This window comes from Vicugna pacos, chromosome 33 (assembly GCF_048564905.1).
Source record: "Vicugna pacos chromosome 33, VicPac4, whole genome shotgun sequence".
Lineage (NCBI taxonomy): Eukaryota > Metazoa > Chordata > Mammalia > Artiodactyla > Camelidae > Vicugna > Vicugna pacos.
This window is the reverse complement of record NC_133019.1, coordinates 9,651,351-9,667,659: the sequence shown is the minus strand read 5'-3', so window position 1 is coordinate 9,667,659 and position 16,309 is coordinate 9,651,351. Positions and strand designations below refer to the sequence as shown.

The following is a 16,309-nucleotide window of genomic DNA, read 5'->3' as shown; positions in this document are numbered from 1 at the left end:
TTTGCTTGGTATGAGACAGGGGGTCCCTGAATATGTTCTATCACTCCTTCAGTGGATATTGTGGGGAAGGGGGACCCTATTGTGTGCTGCGCACTGTTTTAAGTGTTCCGGAATAGGCAGATCTGGGGAAGGCGAGGGGGAGTGCCAGCCCCACTGAGAAGGGCAGATCTGAGCAGATGACAGCCAAGCGGCTGTCTGTGAAGGAACATTCCAGGCAGAGGGAGAAGTCTGAGCCAAGGATGGGGAGGGCGGCCCCACTCCCAGGGCGTTCGTCACTCCCCATCTCTGCTCCAGCCATCTCTCATCTGAACCAGTGTGAGCATGTCAGCAAGATTCAAAGGGGCTGGTGACGCCATACCAGCTGAGATCTAGGAGAGCCTGGCTGAGCTGGGGCCATGGTGAGCTGCAGTCCTGGCCGAGGGGACAGCACACAGCGTGACGACTGGACCCTTCCTCCCACTGTCCTCTCTGGCACTGAAAGCCATTCTGAGTCTGTCCCCTGCTGTCCATCTTTAAGCTCCTGGCCTAACTTGGGCCCAACCACCTCTTCACCAGAGCTGCGGTGTGGCCTCCTCGAAGGCCTCAAGGCCTCAAAGGGCCCCTCAAGGCTTCTCACTTGCTTGGTCTGTACCTCCCTATCCCCCTCTCTGGCAGCGCGGTCCTTCTGAAAGCAGAATGTCCTGTCATTTCCTTACCTACAGCCCTTCGGTGCTGCCCAGGGCCCACCCGCCCTGAACTTGGAAGATAAACCCCTAATCATCAGGCCTAGCCCGCTGTTCCTGCTTCCTCTCTGTGCATACTGGATGGCCCAGCACCTCCTCACCGTCTCATGCTGTTCCCTGACTCTGTACATGCTGTTCCCTGCCTCTGTACATGCTGTTCCCTCTGCACAGAATACCCTCTCCCCTAATTCCTGTTTCCAACTGGAAATACTTCTGCACCCTTCAGAGCTCTGCTCAGATGTCACCTGTTCCGTGAAGTCTTCCCTAGTTGCCTCCTGCCCTCTCTCTGTCTCTAGCATTTCGTACACTCCTCTGTTGTGACATTTCTCGTATGAGAGATTGTCATTTATAGCTCTACCTCCCCTTCCAGAGTGAGGGCTCCTGAAAGATCAGGGTGCCTAACACAAAGTAAGAGCTTGATTACTAGAATTTGAATGAAGGAATTCCTCATAAGCCAGCAAGAGTTTGAGAGAGGGAGATGGGGACATTGCTGGGGTGTACTTCCTGCCCTTCTGGGTCTGGAATTGGACCAGGCTCTGTGCTTTGACATCGACCCACAGTGATACTGAGACCACAGGGTTGTGTTCCTAGACTGGGAAATGTGTGTGTTCCTAGACTCTGACCCTATGTGTTATGTGTGCATGCACACATGTGCTCAAGAGGGTGGGGAAGGACACTTTTGTGTCTGGTGACGTTTAATAACACAGCAAGCACAGTTCAGACAAGAACCTTCTCTCGTGCATGTGTCTTAGATGGCTGGTACACGTCAGTAATTCTTACCAGGAATGATTACCTCAATTTAATCCTTGGTGACCATTTGTGGGATATATCCTTGGGAAATGGTAATCCTGTCTGATTTATCCCTTAAAACTCAGCACACATCCCTGTTGTTTCTGCTCCCGTCAGGGTACAGTTGGGACTTGGGAAGGATTTATTGGTGAATACCAGCAAATACACAGAATTAGCCCCCACACTTTCCAAGATGCCAGTGAGCCCCAACCTTTCCCACACGCTCCTCCCTCCAACACTGGCCTTGGGTTTATTTACTCTAAATAAGTTGGTGAATTTTAAATTAACCTGAGTAGAGAGTGCCTGGGGAGAAGGATTTTGTGACACTCCTTGGGATGGTTAAAGATACCCTGGGACGTGGCCTTCCAGCCCAGACATGGAAACCCCCAGCCCAGCCCGGTCCGAGGGGCCAGTTCAGCACTTTTCACTCATACAATCCACAAGTGCTGAATGCGGGAGCCAGGCGGGGGCACCAGAGAAAGGGAGGAGTGGGTCCCGGGCCCCATGTACGTTCTACCTGGGAGCAGGCACAAGAGGAGGATGGAGGATGAGTGTTTGAGGCCCTGGAGTGAGTGCAGGAGGAGTTCTGAGAAATGGGTCAGCATTAGAGGAGGCAGTGGGACCCCGAGGACAGAGATGAGTTAGGTTAGGCAGAAGAAGGGCAGAGAGAAGCCCTTGAGTGGAAGACAGTGTGTAAGGAGAGCAGGAAGCCTGGTCCCATCGCACTGACACGACAGTGCACTTGATCGTGAACCAGAACCACATCACCTTCAACTCGGACCCCCCTCTTCCTGACGCCGAACCTCCGACCTTCCCCTCTTCCACTTCATCACTCCCACAAGACCGCTGTCCCTCTTCCTCCCTTCGTGACCTCAGGTCTGCTGGCTCTCCACCTTCGCCCACCCACAAGCCCCCTCCAGCCTGTGCTCAGCAAACCAGCATTTCAGCACTTCCTCTCTTAGCTTCTAGAATCGACGCCACCATGATGCTCAGCCGTCTCACCTCCTGCCGGTCCCCAAGTCCAGCTGTCTTGCAGCCCCTGCTCCCAGCTGTCCACCTGCATTCAGCCTCCTGACTCAGCCGACAGGCCCTGTGCTCACCTCTGCTCACTCCGCCCCCACCCCCGAGCAAGCCTTCCCACGCACCAAGCCTTCCCTCCTGCCTGCCCCCGACACAACTCGGGGGCTGGCTGGCATGGTTCCCCCACCTCTGGCCTCCTCACCTCCTCTCTATGCCCACATCCGTGCTCTCCACCGTAAATTTGCCCCAGGCCCCCTTCCCAGCCTCACGCTCACCTGGACCCTGCCTCTCCTGGGCCCTGGCTGTGCCGACTAGCACCTCCCCTTTGTCCTTCTCTCATCTCTCCCTTTCAAGGGATTCCTCCCTCCCTGTCCTCTATCTACACATATAGTCCAGTCCCTCCCATCCCAAGACACCACCGTCACCACCTTACCTGTTCCCTGCTGCCCTTGAGCTGCCCTTCAGTTTAGGGAATCATCCATCAAGGGATGGTGGACCCTGGGGGTCCTCCAGCCTTGTTCTTTGCAGATGGGGAGCTGAAGTTTGGAGACAGATGTGACCAGTAGCAGTGGGGTGGAGCAGCGACCTGCTTCCTTTGTCTGCTAACTTCTCAAAAATCCACACTCACTCGTGCACCTCTCGTTCACTGCCAGTCCCTGCAGGGCTGTCCCGCCCTCTCCCCCGCCCCCACCCCGAATCCGCCTTCGAAGGTCTCCGGTGACCTGTGACCCAGTCACGGGTTCCCAGCCCTGCTTCTCCCTGTGTGGGAAGCCTGCATTCCCCTGCAGGACACCCCTTCCTCCTTGACCATGTTTCCCTGATTTTCAGCTTTTCTGGCAGCTTCTGCTTTGTCTTCCTCTCCCCACTCTCGAAGACTGGTCTCATCCTTCTGCTGTGCTTCCTTAGTGCTTCCCCGTCGGGGGCCTCCCGTATCCTGCAGCGTCTGCGCCCACCTCCACACAGAGGCCCCCCGATCTCTGCCCCACCCAGCCTTGCCCTCGCTCCGCGTTTTCAACATTCAGTCGGATGTTCCCTCCTGGATTGCCCCCCAGCACCTCAAATTCAACATGTTCCAAAACCTCTCCCTTTCCAAGCCATCCATAGCCATGATGACACCATCTTCAGTCGTCTGCTCAGGCTCCGAGGGTCTGGTACCCTGCCTTCTGTGCCCACACCCAGCCTGGCATCAAGCCTGACCCTCTCCAGCTCTCTGCAATCCACCTGAGCCGGACCGCGGCCCAGGACTCTGCATCTCATACAAGGAGAGGGTCTGTCCTCACTCCCAGACCTTGTCTATCTTACCACTTAATAGTCTTCACTCACATCCTTAAGTCTTTAAAACCTTCAGTGCTCCCCTCCTGTGTAGGTATCATGTACAGTTACGTCGTCCTGGCATCCAAGGCCCATGCAGACCCGAAGTCATCTTTCTACATGTGTCCTCGCACCCCTCCGCACAACCCAGACTCCTACTCAAGGGCAATCCATTAGCCACTGGACGGGCCGTGTTCCTTCTCACTGAGGACTCTGCCCTTGACCCTGCCTGTGATGCCCTCCATTCACATGACTTCCACCTGTCAGTGCTCCGTCATCCTCCGGAACCCAGCTTCGGTCCCGCCTCCCCCGTGGAACCTTCCCTGGACATTTCACTGGAGACCCATCCCTCCTCCCAACACTCATGGCTGGACTTGTTCTGCTTTGCGATGCATTGTTCAGTCCCTGTGAGAACCTAGCCTGCTCTGTTGTCAGCATCCTTGTATCTCGTAATGCCCAGCAATAGGTCTGTGTGGAATGAACAAAAGGAAGAGAAAAATAAGGAAGGAATAAAATGGGGGCTGGGGTCAAATGATGACCTTAAACAAGATAGAGCGGCTGTAACTGGACCTGCTGTGTGGTGGGACCGTTGTGGATTTCTGGTAAGAGAAGGGGAGGGGAGCTAATTGCCGCCTACAAAGCAGCCCATTCACCAGGCCACTTCCCTCCCCCTGTGTCCCCGGCCCCCTCATCATGCGTGGCTGAGACATCAGGGCTAAGATGAGAATGACAGCTGCCCAGTTTTGCTGCAGGAAAACCCGTATTTAATGCTGAAGGGGAACCACCAGGAGATGGAAGGCAATGACCGCTACGAAGGCTTCTGTGTGGACATGCTCAAGGAGCTGGCGGAGATCCTCCGGTTCAACTACAAGATCCGCCTGGTTGGGGACGGTGTGTACGGCGTGCCCGAGGCCAACGGCACCTGGACGGGAATGGTCGGGGAGCTGATCGCTCGGGTAAGGAAAGCGCAGGTGATTTGGATTTGGGGTTGGGCTGGGGAGGGAGACGGAGGGACATAGGGCTGGGCTGTATGCTCATGAACCTGCCGTGTATTCGGTTAAACATTCACGCATTTTCCATTTATTTGTTTATTCGTTGCACAAATCTCTCTGGAGCTGGCACTGAGCCAGGCACTGGAGGTATATATCGGTGAATACAACCAGCATGACCCCTGCCCTGTGGCTCTCCCAGTCCCAGTCCAGCGCTTGCAACAGGTAATGGAGGCTTGGACCAATGAGCGCGGCTTAGAGAGTCTGGCTTGCATCCTTGGCACCTCTGTAATCCAGGTGCTACTGGTTTGTTCTGATTTCGTTGGTCATCAGAACCCCTGGCAGAGCTTGGACAGGCTCTGGGAGAGTAGAACGTGCCCATGTCGGTTGACTTTGACCCTTGAGAGGTGCCGTCAAGGTGACATGGTTAAATCACGGGGGAAGAGAGATCAGCTGTCAGAGGTGTTGGTCACAGTCACGGTGATTTTGTTACTTCTTGTGTTATTTTCTGCTATTGTTAATGTGCTTTTCCAGACCCGGGGCCAAGGTGCACTTTGGCAGGCTGTAGATTTTCAGGGTGAGTGTGGAGCCTGGATTAAAATGCAGGTGAGCATCTTAGAATGTCAGTCACTGTCAGGTTAGAGCGAGGCTACAGAAAGTTCTTCCCGGGGTGGGGAGCTCTTGTTTTCTTGGTACACACTATCAACGTCTGTAAAAATTAATTAAATTGTTGCTAATTCACTGCCCATATTTCCACAACCAAGTTTTTCTGGTCGGGACAGGTGAATGGGTGCCCAGTGCAGAGAGCACAGACCTAGGTTCTTAGTGCGACCTTGAACCAGTCGGTCCCTCCAGTGTGCTTTCCAAGTGCAGAAGGAGCCCCTGCAGCCTCCCGGCCAGTGCCAACCTGCAGGCTGCTTTATACACTGTCTCTCGTCCTCTTGGAACGTACCTTTCAGCAAGTTGTGATCCGCATTTTACAAATGCACCGCCTGGACTCGGCGGCCTTGAATGCCTTGTCTGAAGCCGTCCGTTTAGCGTGAGACCCGGCTGGGATTTGAGCCCGATGTGTCTAACTCCAGAGACCATGTGCTTCCCACCGCAGCTGGGCTCAGAGATCACCAAGAAAGGTCCACATGATTCCAGACCCTTCTCCTCTCCTTCGTTTTATCCTCCCTCCCTTGCACGCTTTTTTCTTTCCTCCCCTCTTCTCTCCCTTTCCTTTTTCTATCGAATTAATATGATCTTAACCCTTTATATGTACCAAACTTGCGATAAAAGATACATTTTAAAAATCCTTGTCTTCAAGGGTAAAAATGTTAGTCGGGCTATTAAATAAGCAATCCTAGGCAACGCATCATGAAATGTTCCTTATAGACAAGAGCATGGAAAAAGTACTTAAGAGCTGAGGTGAGAAGGTGGTTAAGAGTTTGCCTGACAGCATTTGCAGCGACCCAGTGGGGTCAAAAGCAGACTTGCTCAGCCAGACTGTGAGCTGCCCGGTTCCTAGAGTCCAGGATGAGCTGGTTCGGGGTGAGACCTTCCTCACAGGGAGAGGCTTGCAGACAATCAAAGAAGCCCCAGGAGGCCCTGGGAGCCCGTCACAGGGGCAGGGCTCGGGAAGGGGGAAGGCTGCTACTGTCTGATACTTGAGCCCGACTCCTGACAAAGCCCGCGCTCCAGAAAAGGGTGCGCTGCTTTTCTGTAAGTCCCAGCCCCCTCCCGAAGCAGCCTTCTTGTCTGGATTCCCCAGCAGAGATGCAGCCCGGTGGTTAAAGCCCAGCGAGCGGAAATGCCAGGCCTTTTCTCCCCCCTCTTAGCAAGGTACTCAGTCACCTTGAGCCCATTTCTTCAGCCCCTTGGGCTGCCTGGAGACTGGTAGGGTGACTTCAGGGATGTCGGAGTCAGCGCACAGCCATTCCCTCATCAGTCCCCTGATGAGCTGTGACATGGACTGGTAGGAAGAGGAGAGGAATCTGGGACTCGAGGACATGCAGCCACATACGGAATGACTCGGGCGATCAGACTGGGATCTTAAAACTCCCACCCCAGATCAGCCTTCAAACCCAAACCCTGCTGCATTGATCTCATCGAGACTTGGCTGCCAAGTATTAATTAATTAATTAATTAACCCATTCATTCAATACGTTTGTATTAAACGCTTTCCACTATTCTAGACAATGGAGATGCAGTGAGGGACAGAACAAACATGCTCACTACCCTTAGGAATCTTACTAATGAGAGACAGGTACAGTGAATGACCACAGTAGTATGTTATTAAGGCACTGTCTCAAGTACGGGGGGGTGGGGGTGGGAGGAGCTATGAGAGGGCACCTGGAGGGGAGGGGTCCAGACTTGAGAGGCAAGGGGGCAGGGGAGAGAAGGCTTCCCTTGGGAAATGATGTGTGAGCTGATATCTAAAGAATGAAAAGAGTGTTTCAGCCAGAAGGCCGTCTGAATGCCACGGGAGGGGGGTGATCTTGGGCAGGAGTGGGTGACCCTGGCCCCGCCCTGCCCCAGGCTCCACACTTTGATATGTCTGCCCAGTTGCTCCCCTAGGATCACGACAGTCCTAAGGCCTGACCCCTCCTGTGTGCCCCCTTCCCCAAGCTGCATGGGAACAGTTCAGAGGTTGTAACAACAGAGCCTTGGGGCTGCTCAATGTCCCAACTGGAAGAGACCTCAGAGGTCACCGCAGCTAAATCTGTCACTTATACAGATGAGGATATGCAGGCTCAGGGAGGTTAAGTAACCTGCCAGAGATCACACAGCTGGTAAGTTTTGAGCCAGCATTTAAGCCTGGTCTGTCTGACTTCAGCACTTATGGTCTGAGAGCACGCATGTTGACGTTGGACCTCAGCTGAAGCTTCAGTTCATCCACTTACTAGCTGTGTGTTCTTGGGCAAGTTATTTGATCCTTTCCACCCCATTCCCTAAGGCTTCAGGGTTTATCTAGAAAGAATTTTTGTAAGGATTTAAAATAATACACCCGCATGCATACACATACAGAGTGTTTGACATACAGGAGGTCTGAAAGTTGCCTTGGACCAGGGCTCCCTAGAAGACAGAGCCCAAGGCAAAAGCTTTCGTGCTAACTCAGGGAGTGCAAGTCCAAGGCAGGGGAAGAGGTGGAAAGGGGTGTATGGCAGGCGAGGAGGAGGAGCACGGATGAGGGGGAGTCTCACTGTGCTGGATGTTGCTTTGCACCAAGTGCAGCCGGCCGTTCAGCCTTCAGAGAGGCCTGGGAAATCACTGCCTCAGCAAACAGCCCGCAGCAGGAAGGAAGAAAATTGATCTGCTGAGTCCCCTCTCTCATTGGCTGAAATTCATTTCGTAGGTGTCCCCTGCCCCGTGCTTCTGGGGTGTGCATCAGAACCCTCTGGCCACCTTCTGAAAAGTCAGATCCCAAGGCTAGAGTGATGGCACTGTCATGCAAGCCGCACGGGGCGTGCTGGTCCAGTGAGTGGATGTGAGCTGGTGACCCATCTCCCTGCCTGCAGCCTGGCCTGAGGTGGGTGAGCCAGCGCACACCTGGTCACCAGGAAGTCCCACCTCTTCTTGCATCTCAGTAGCCTGAGGAAGCCTCGGGGCTGGAGGCTAGAGGAACAGAGAGCAAGGAGTGAGATGAAGCCACATGAAGGATCAGGAAGAGGCAGACCTAGCGGGCCAGGCCAGCCGAGGGGGTACACATTCAAAGGCTGTCTTTAAAGATGGCAGTTTTTCTTTTGTACAGAGGTAGACAATCTTTAAAATATATATTGGTTTTAAAAAGTGAAAAATGACTTGTAATTCTACCATCCAGTAATGCCTCTGGTGAACGTTTTGTTAACATGCCTTCTGGTTTCTCAATGAATATATGCTTTACACAAGTTCCTTTTGAAAAATGGGGTCATAGTATATATGCTGTCTTATAAGCTACTGAAACTATTTAATAGTTAAGTCATCAGGACTCAGGGACCAAATGGGCTTGGACCACGAGGGAGGGAGACAAGAGTAGGATGATGTCCAGGTCTCTGACGTGGACATCTGGGCGACCGGTGGTGCCAGTCATTGAGGTGGAAAATTCAGGAGAAAAACAGATCTGGGAGGAGAGAGGGGAGATGATTTCAGCTTTGGAAATGGTAACTTTGAAAAGCCTTTCGGACATGCAGGTAGAGAGGGTGACCAGAGGGTTGGGCAGAGCGGGCTCAGCAGGTGAAGTTATAGGTACTGGAGTGGACGGTGAACTGTGGACGGTCACTGAAGCCATGAGTAGAAAAAGAGTCCCTCAGGAGAAAACCACATGTTCCAGAGGGAGATGGGGCGGGAGAGCCTGTGAAGGATGCTAAGAGTAGGCAAAGAAGTTTCTCACCTCTGGAAAGGAAGGACAGAAGGACGTCCATTGGCAAAAGTGGTTTCAGTGGGTGTCTGGATTGAAATCAGATTGCAGTGGCTGAAGTGTTGTGGAAGACTCTTTAAAGAAGCTTGGCTCTTGTGGGAAAGCAAGATAAAGGGTGGTAGCTAGAAGGGTGTGTGCTGCTGAGAGGCTGGCTGTTGTTGGAAGTGAAATCACTCATGGAAGCGGCTGCTGGGAGTTGAGAACATCTCTTAGGATTAGGGAGAGGCAGGGACAGTCACATGGCAGGAGAAATGTTGTGGTGGGAGTGACAGTAACAGGAGACAGAACAGAGGGTGGGAAATGGCACGTGCATGAAGGGCTTTGGAGTCCTGGCCAAGACACCAGGACTTCTTCCCACAGTGGACAACTGGGAGCCACTGCAGCCAGGGGAGTGTCTGTCTGCCCTGGGTGCTGTCCTAGTCACCACTGCACTTGTGCACCGATTTCACGTCTGAAGCTGCTTTCGCAGCTTTGGCGGCTCATCCTCCACAGCGCCTCTGTGGGCTTGATATCATCATCCTCATTTTATAGGAGAGCAACCCGAGGCTTAGAAGTATGGGTTGGTTTGCCCAGAGTCCCACAGCCAGTGAGTGGCAGAGGTGGGGTTAAACCTGGGCACCTGAGTCCCCATCCCTGACAGCACATGACCTCTTCCTGCTCAATTACAGCTTCGCCTCCCTCCAGCAGCAATTGGCAGAGGATTTGCTGGATGCCCGGAACTTGGTACCCAAGTCTGCCTCTGGCCCATAAAGGGATCGCGCTTCGTCTGTAAAGTGGGGCCCCTGGACAGACGGCCTCTCTGACCCCTTCTACTGTCACCCAGCGTGTGAGGCATCCTTGTCGGCTAAGCCCTTAGGACTGGTATCCGGGAAGGGGAGAAACTGCACTTCACATCCTTGGGGCCCAGCTTGGGAGAGAGTAAAGGAAGAGAAAGGAAGAGAGAGAGCCCCTCTCAAGCATCCAGGCTTGCAACCAAGTACCCTGTTGGCATTTACCGCCAGGTTGGCAGAACGGCTCATTTGGGTTCAAAGAGAAAAGAGCTTTGGAGGGCTTAGATTCAAGGCTCATAAGCTTTGGACATCAAATAGCTCTTACCAATGACATTTTGATGAATTAAGTATAAATGAAGCTGAAATGTCTCATTCCATTTCCCCTTCTGGGCCCCTGGGAGAAAGGATTATGGAGAGAATTTGCCAGAGACCTGGTGGGATGGGCTGTCTGTGGCCTTGATCCACTGGGAAAGGTGTCCAGAGACATTTTGCTGAACTAAAAAAAAAAAAAAGAATTAGTCCTCTGGGATTCTTTTTCACCTTGATGCCAGAGACTATTTTAACTGCAAATAAGTCACAGAATTCTCTTCAAAATCGAGATACCGATCCAGGGGCTAAAAGAGTGTTCAACCCTCGCCACGTGACAGCCAGGCTCAGGGAGGGCTGCATCTTCCCCTTGAAGCCTGGTCTCTGCATTTACTCAAATAGGCAGAGATGGGCTCCAATGATGATTGAGCAATTCATTCATTCACTCGTTCTTTGCTTCACCAAAGTGCCCACTCTCTGGCAGGCACTGCTTGGATGTGAGGAGTTGCTGGTAAGGAGTTCAGGTTCTACTCAAAGAGACAGGTGAGCCAAGAGTTCCTGTACAGTGTGCTATGCACTATATTCATAGCATTGATTAAAATGAGGATAACAATAGTTGACATTTAGTAAGTGTTTCCTGTGGGCCAGGCACTGTTTTAAGCACTTGACTGTATTAACTCATTTAGTCCTCACAGTCACCAAATGTTGCAGGCGAGGAAACTGAGTCATAAAGCTGATAAGGAGCCAGTTCGAGGTCGCGTGGGTAGTGAGTGGCGGGGGTAGGTCTGCAGGAAGCACGGGTAAGGTATGCCCAGGGATGAGCAGGGAAGGGCTCACCCAGGAAAGGACCACCGAGCAGAGTGTTGAGGATGGAGACGCATCAGCTCAGTAGAAAAAAATATTCTTGGTACAGCAAACACTGAGCTCACGCCAAGCAGCGTGAGTGGCCCCGTGTGGCTGGCGTCAGGCGTGGCAGGGAGGGGAGGAGAGAAATTCTGTAGGTCGGGGCCAGTTGTGACCGGATTTATATGTTTGGAGATTTAAACTCTGATGGAGAGCTATGGATGAGTGAAGTGGCCTGTTTGTTTTATTCCGAGAGAGGGGGCAGTGGCCTAATTGGCTCTGGTTCCAGAGGTTAGTCCAGCGGGCGAGAGGGGGATGGATTGGCGGTGGGAAGACAGACACAGGCATACTCATCCGATGGCGGGCAGTCCAGTGCCTCAGGTGGACGGGATGGGGCCTGAATTAAGGCATTAGGGATGAGGATGCTCAGGAGAAAATGGTGACACTGTGGGGTTTCAGTGTTTAATTCTAGGGCCTACTGAGTAGGGAAGGTCCCCCTTCAGGTAGACTTTTAAGCATGAGTTCAGGTAGTCCTGCGTCTCAGGAGAAGAGGAAGGGCTGTTTGGCTCTGGCAAAAGTGCTTCCTGGGGTGGCTTCTAGAAGGATGCACGTCAGGTAGCAGCCCCTGCATATGACCCCCGGAGACCTGGAAGGGGGGAAATCCATCTTGTCTGGTTCATTATTCACAGGCTCTTGTCCTTGAGAATAAAAGGACCAGAGCCCTGGGCTGCATCTTGGACCACAACTGCCTTCGCTCTCCCTCTCATCAGACCTTCCCTTTACAAGACTCTGTCTCCTTTTGAGGTCTCAAAGGTTCTTTTCTGTCACTCGAGTCCTTTCACTCACCTGATAAAAAGCCAATAAAAGCAGTTTTGTGCTGCAGCCACTCTGCCTTTCTTCGGAGATGACTGTGTTGGCTGCTGCCCATACAGCTGGGCTCCCGTGTCTGCCTCCGCGACTGCTTCCCTCTCTCCCTGTTCGGGGGCGAGGGGCGCCCTCCCCAGGAGACCATGGTCGGTCCTCCAAGCCTCTCCCACCATCAGCCTGAGCCCCAGCCAATGCCCTCCCTGGCTGTCACCAGCTTTCAGCAGTGGGCTCCACTGTGGACCTACAGATTTTCTTTTTCCTCTCGCATCCGTGTCTTTGTAGAGAATTAGAATGGAGGTGTCTGCTGCCGAAGGCACCTCTTCCTTGTTCAAAGCTGAGCCTCAGAAGCGGGCCGCGGTGGTAAGTCCTGACAAGGGCCATGCACTGTGGGGGAGCTCTGCACACACTCTTTCATTTAACCTGTGCGTGGCCCAGAGGCATGGATTATTGTTCCATTTTACAGATGAAAATGGAGGCTCAGAGAGTCAGCAATTAACCCAAGGTCAGACTCACAGCAAGTGACCAGAGCCCAGACTCAGACCCTATTCAGACCCCCATCTTGTGGTCTTCTCACTGCCCCATGAGGGAGGGGCACATGAGAACTGGTGGCTGGAGCAGAGAGTGATTTGGGTACAGTCCTCCTGTCCTCTGCGTCTACTTGCCAAAAGAATGGAGAGGAAGGGATAGGCTGGCCCAGGAGAATGGCAGAAGGGAGGGTGCTCTAGGTGGCCAGTTTGAGAGGGACACATGGATGACACTTACATCCTCAGCCCCGTGATCCCAGAGGTGGGGGCTGTAATACTTCCTTGTACAGGCTGGGAACGCACAGCCCCAGAGAGGCCAGCACCCGGAAGTGCTGCGATTTGAAACCAGGTCCCTTTCCTTTGGCAGCTCTCCAGCTCGACGGGCAGGCAGACAGCGGAAGTGATTTTAACACGAGGTTGTATGGGATAAGTGCTACAAATGTTACAAAGACAAACTACATCGTATTCCAATAGTGGAGTAGGAGTGGGGGTGGCTGGGTTAGGGTCTTAGTGGCAGTGAGACTGGCAGCCCTGGGGGACAAGCACAAAGTCTTGTTCATCCTGACATCCATGTGTACCTAATGCAGTGCCTGGGACCCAGGAAAGTGTTAACAGATAGTTCTTTTGAATGATACAGAGCAAGGCGCCTGGCGATAAGCGTTCCTTGGATAAACTTAGGGATGTTCTTCCTCAGCAGGCTTCTATCAACCCAGCTGTCAACCCAAGGCTTAGAAAACCAGGCCATCAATTGATTAATCAATCAGCAGATAGCAATTTAACACAGTGAGTCAGCCACTGTGCTAGAGGATTGGGGTAAAAGGACAGGTGAGATTTGCTTCTGTCTTTGAGGGCTTACAGACTAGGTGGCATGGAGGTGGGGGAGTGCAGACACGTAAAAGAAACGTTTGCTCCGGTGTGGGCATGAGACAGGTGAGTACGCTGCTAGGGGAGCCCGAAGCAGGGCAGGACCAAGGAATGACATTGTCCATCACCTGTGGGGATGCACAGCTTAAATCCTCATCTCCCAGGAAGCAGTGTCAAGCCTGTTCCCTCCCTGGGGCTCACAGAACGTGAAGCTCAGGGAAGGTCAGCCACAGATTCAGGAAGACAGCAGGCATCTAAGAACCTGGTCCTTAGAACCGCCCCCTGCCCCGTGATGGCTCTTTTCCACTGAAGAAGTGGATGCAGATGGCAATCGCAGGGGCTTTGGGGTTCAGTTAACGTACAGAGCCACCCCAGCAGCTCCAGACCGGGAACTCCTCCAAACCTCATGGGTGTCTAGATGCAGCCGGGACATTTGTCAGAAGGCTCGCTCCTTGGGAATTATTTCTGCCTTCCCCACCGAGTGCCAGCTGGTGAGGAGAGTGAGGGTCTGCAGAAGAAATGAAAATGGATTAATTAAGTCATCTGAAAGCTTTCTGAGAGATTGGCTTGCTGTGAAACAGAAGAGACAGGCAGTAGGGAATTGATTTGGGGCAGGGGTGGGGAAGGAAGCTCTGGAAAGTGTTATCTCAGTATCTCCTAAGAATACTCTGGTCCTGATTGCCCACCTCACATGCCAGAGGTGAGGTGCCACCTACAGGCCCAGCCATGCCCCAGGCTCTAGCCTGAGGTCAGGAGGTGCTTTCAAGAGCTCCAGTTCAGCTCCCGGACACTCACCCTCTGTCTTGTTCCCCAAAGCATGTCCTCATTTACCATCCAGTAATTCAGCTGCTGATTATTCTCCAAAGCCTGTGTCTCTGATGTTACTAACCCTGGTTCTTGCACTCCCCTCCTCTCTAGGAATAAGAACCTGGGGCCAGGGCCCCACTGATCCTCCTTACGTACTTCCTTTCCTCAGGCAACACTCCCTCCCCTACATGCATTGATTCAACATGGGTTGTGGCTTCAGGTTGAATGAGACCCAGTTCTTGCCTTCACTGAGCTCACATTCTGCACACATAGAGCCTCCGAGGATGGTTGTGCAGGTTGTGTATAGTACAAGGGGTGAGTAGGGCCTGAAACCCAGCCCTCTCGTGGCTCACCCAGCATGTGCTCTTGGTGTGGGGCTGTATCCACCTGCAAATTTTCTTCCTACAAAGACATCTTTAGTTTGCCAAGTCATGTGCCCTGTAAGTCTGCTAGGAGTCTCAATTTTTATAATTTGTGCAATGGCCCTGATTTTACTAGGAATGAGGCCCAGTGTATAAAAATAATGAGACCACAGCATGTGATATATACAAAATGGAATCACATACAAAATTTTATGGGAAGAAAGAAAGCAAGAAAGCAAGAAAAGAAAGAAAGCAAGAAAGAAAGCAAGAAAGCAAGAAAGCAAGCAAGCAAGCAAGCAAGAAAGAAAGAAAGAAAGAAAGAAAGAAAGAAAGAAAGAAAGAATGAATTCAGCTCTAGGGAGCCAGGCAAGGCTTTAAAGCAGAGCTCAGGATAATAGTAGCTATTGTTTATGGAGTACGTACCATCTGCCAGGCATTTCTGTCGCGTCATTTCCTCTCCAATAACCATCTTATCAGATAAATGTTATTATTCACAGTTTGTAATGAAGAAGCTGAGGTTAACTCGAGCTTAACAGAGAGGCTAACTCAGGGTTACACAGCTAACAAATGACTGATCTGGAATTCAAAGCCAAGCCCGACATGAAAATCCACAGTCATTCTAACACACTGCGACACCTCTAAGGGAAGTAACAGTCAGGTTGGACCTTGATGGACAAGCAGGAATTTGACAAGCACCACGGGGGAAATTGTTGCAGACAGAGGGAGCCGTGTGGTCAAAGACGCGGAGTTTGAAATATATGACAGGTGTAAGGAACATGCATCCTGCACTCTGGCTGCATCGTAGGTTGAAGGGAGGTCAGTAGCTTGAGCTGAGGCTGGAAAGAAAGTCTGGGACAGATTGTGAAGATCACCGTAAGGAGTTTGGACCATATTTTAAAGATAGGAGGGAGCTGCTGGAGTCTCGTTAAGCAGGGCAGTGATGTCTAGAAATAAATGCTAGAGCAGTGGTTCTCAAAGTGTGGTCCTTGAACCTCAGTATCACTAGTCAGAAACTCGAATACTGGGATCCCATCCAGACCCACTGAATCGGAAACTCTGGAGGGGGGCCCAGCAACGTGCATTTTCACAGGCCCTCCTGGCGGTTGCAATGTGTGTCCACGTTTGAGAGCCACGGATGCTGTTGGCATCCACTAAACTGGATAGATGGAGTAGGGAGGAACCAGAAGCCACGAGACCGGTGCAGAAACTATTGAGTAATTCCAGTGAAGACTCGAGTGATGACAGCAGCAGTAAGATCCGAGTGGCAGTGATGGATTAAGCAGGCGTTTCAGAGAAACGCTTGGTTATTGAAAAGAGAGAGAGCAGGGAGGGGGCGGGGACGCTCTGGCTGACTCCTGGTCTCAGCTTCGGATGCCAGGTGCCTGGTAAAGTCATGAACTGAGAGACAGTGCCTGGAAAAAGAGTAGCTTTAGACGGCAGAGGTGAGGAGTAAATGATGGGTCTGGAGTGCCGGCAGGACTTTGGGGTGGAAAAGTACAGTAAATTGGAAAGGTGGGTGAGGAAGGCCAGCGAGAGGGCAGAGCTGGGCTTGAGCTCTGTTTGGGGGTCATCAGGACGCAGGTGGTAGCGAAATGGGGGGCCTGAGCGAGCTTGCCCGTCCTCACACCCCCTCCCCCGACACCATTAACCCCCAGGCGCAGACCCCTGCTCTCTGCATGGGCTTGGGCAAGCCACCCAGTGTTTCTGACCCACCCCACTCTGTCTTCATCCTCAAAACGGAGACAGTAGCACCCACC

At 52.4% G+C, this 16,309-nt stretch overlaps 1 protein-coding gene across 2 annotated transcripts in view; it reads left to right on the top strand.

Moving 5' to 3' along the window:
* GRIK4 (glutamate ionotropic receptor kainate type subunit 4) overlaps positions 1 to 16,309 on the top strand; it is a 388,102-nt gene that overhangs the window by 314,353 nt on the left and 57,440 nt on the right. For both annotated transcript variants that reach the window (XM_072953873.1, XM_072953874.1), the window contains one exon: positions 4,595 to 4,798. In XM_072953873.1, the coding sequence (XP_072809974.1) occupies positions 4,595 to 4,798 (204 nt within the window). The remainder of the gene's footprint in view (positions 1 to 4,594; positions 4,799 to 16,309) is intronic.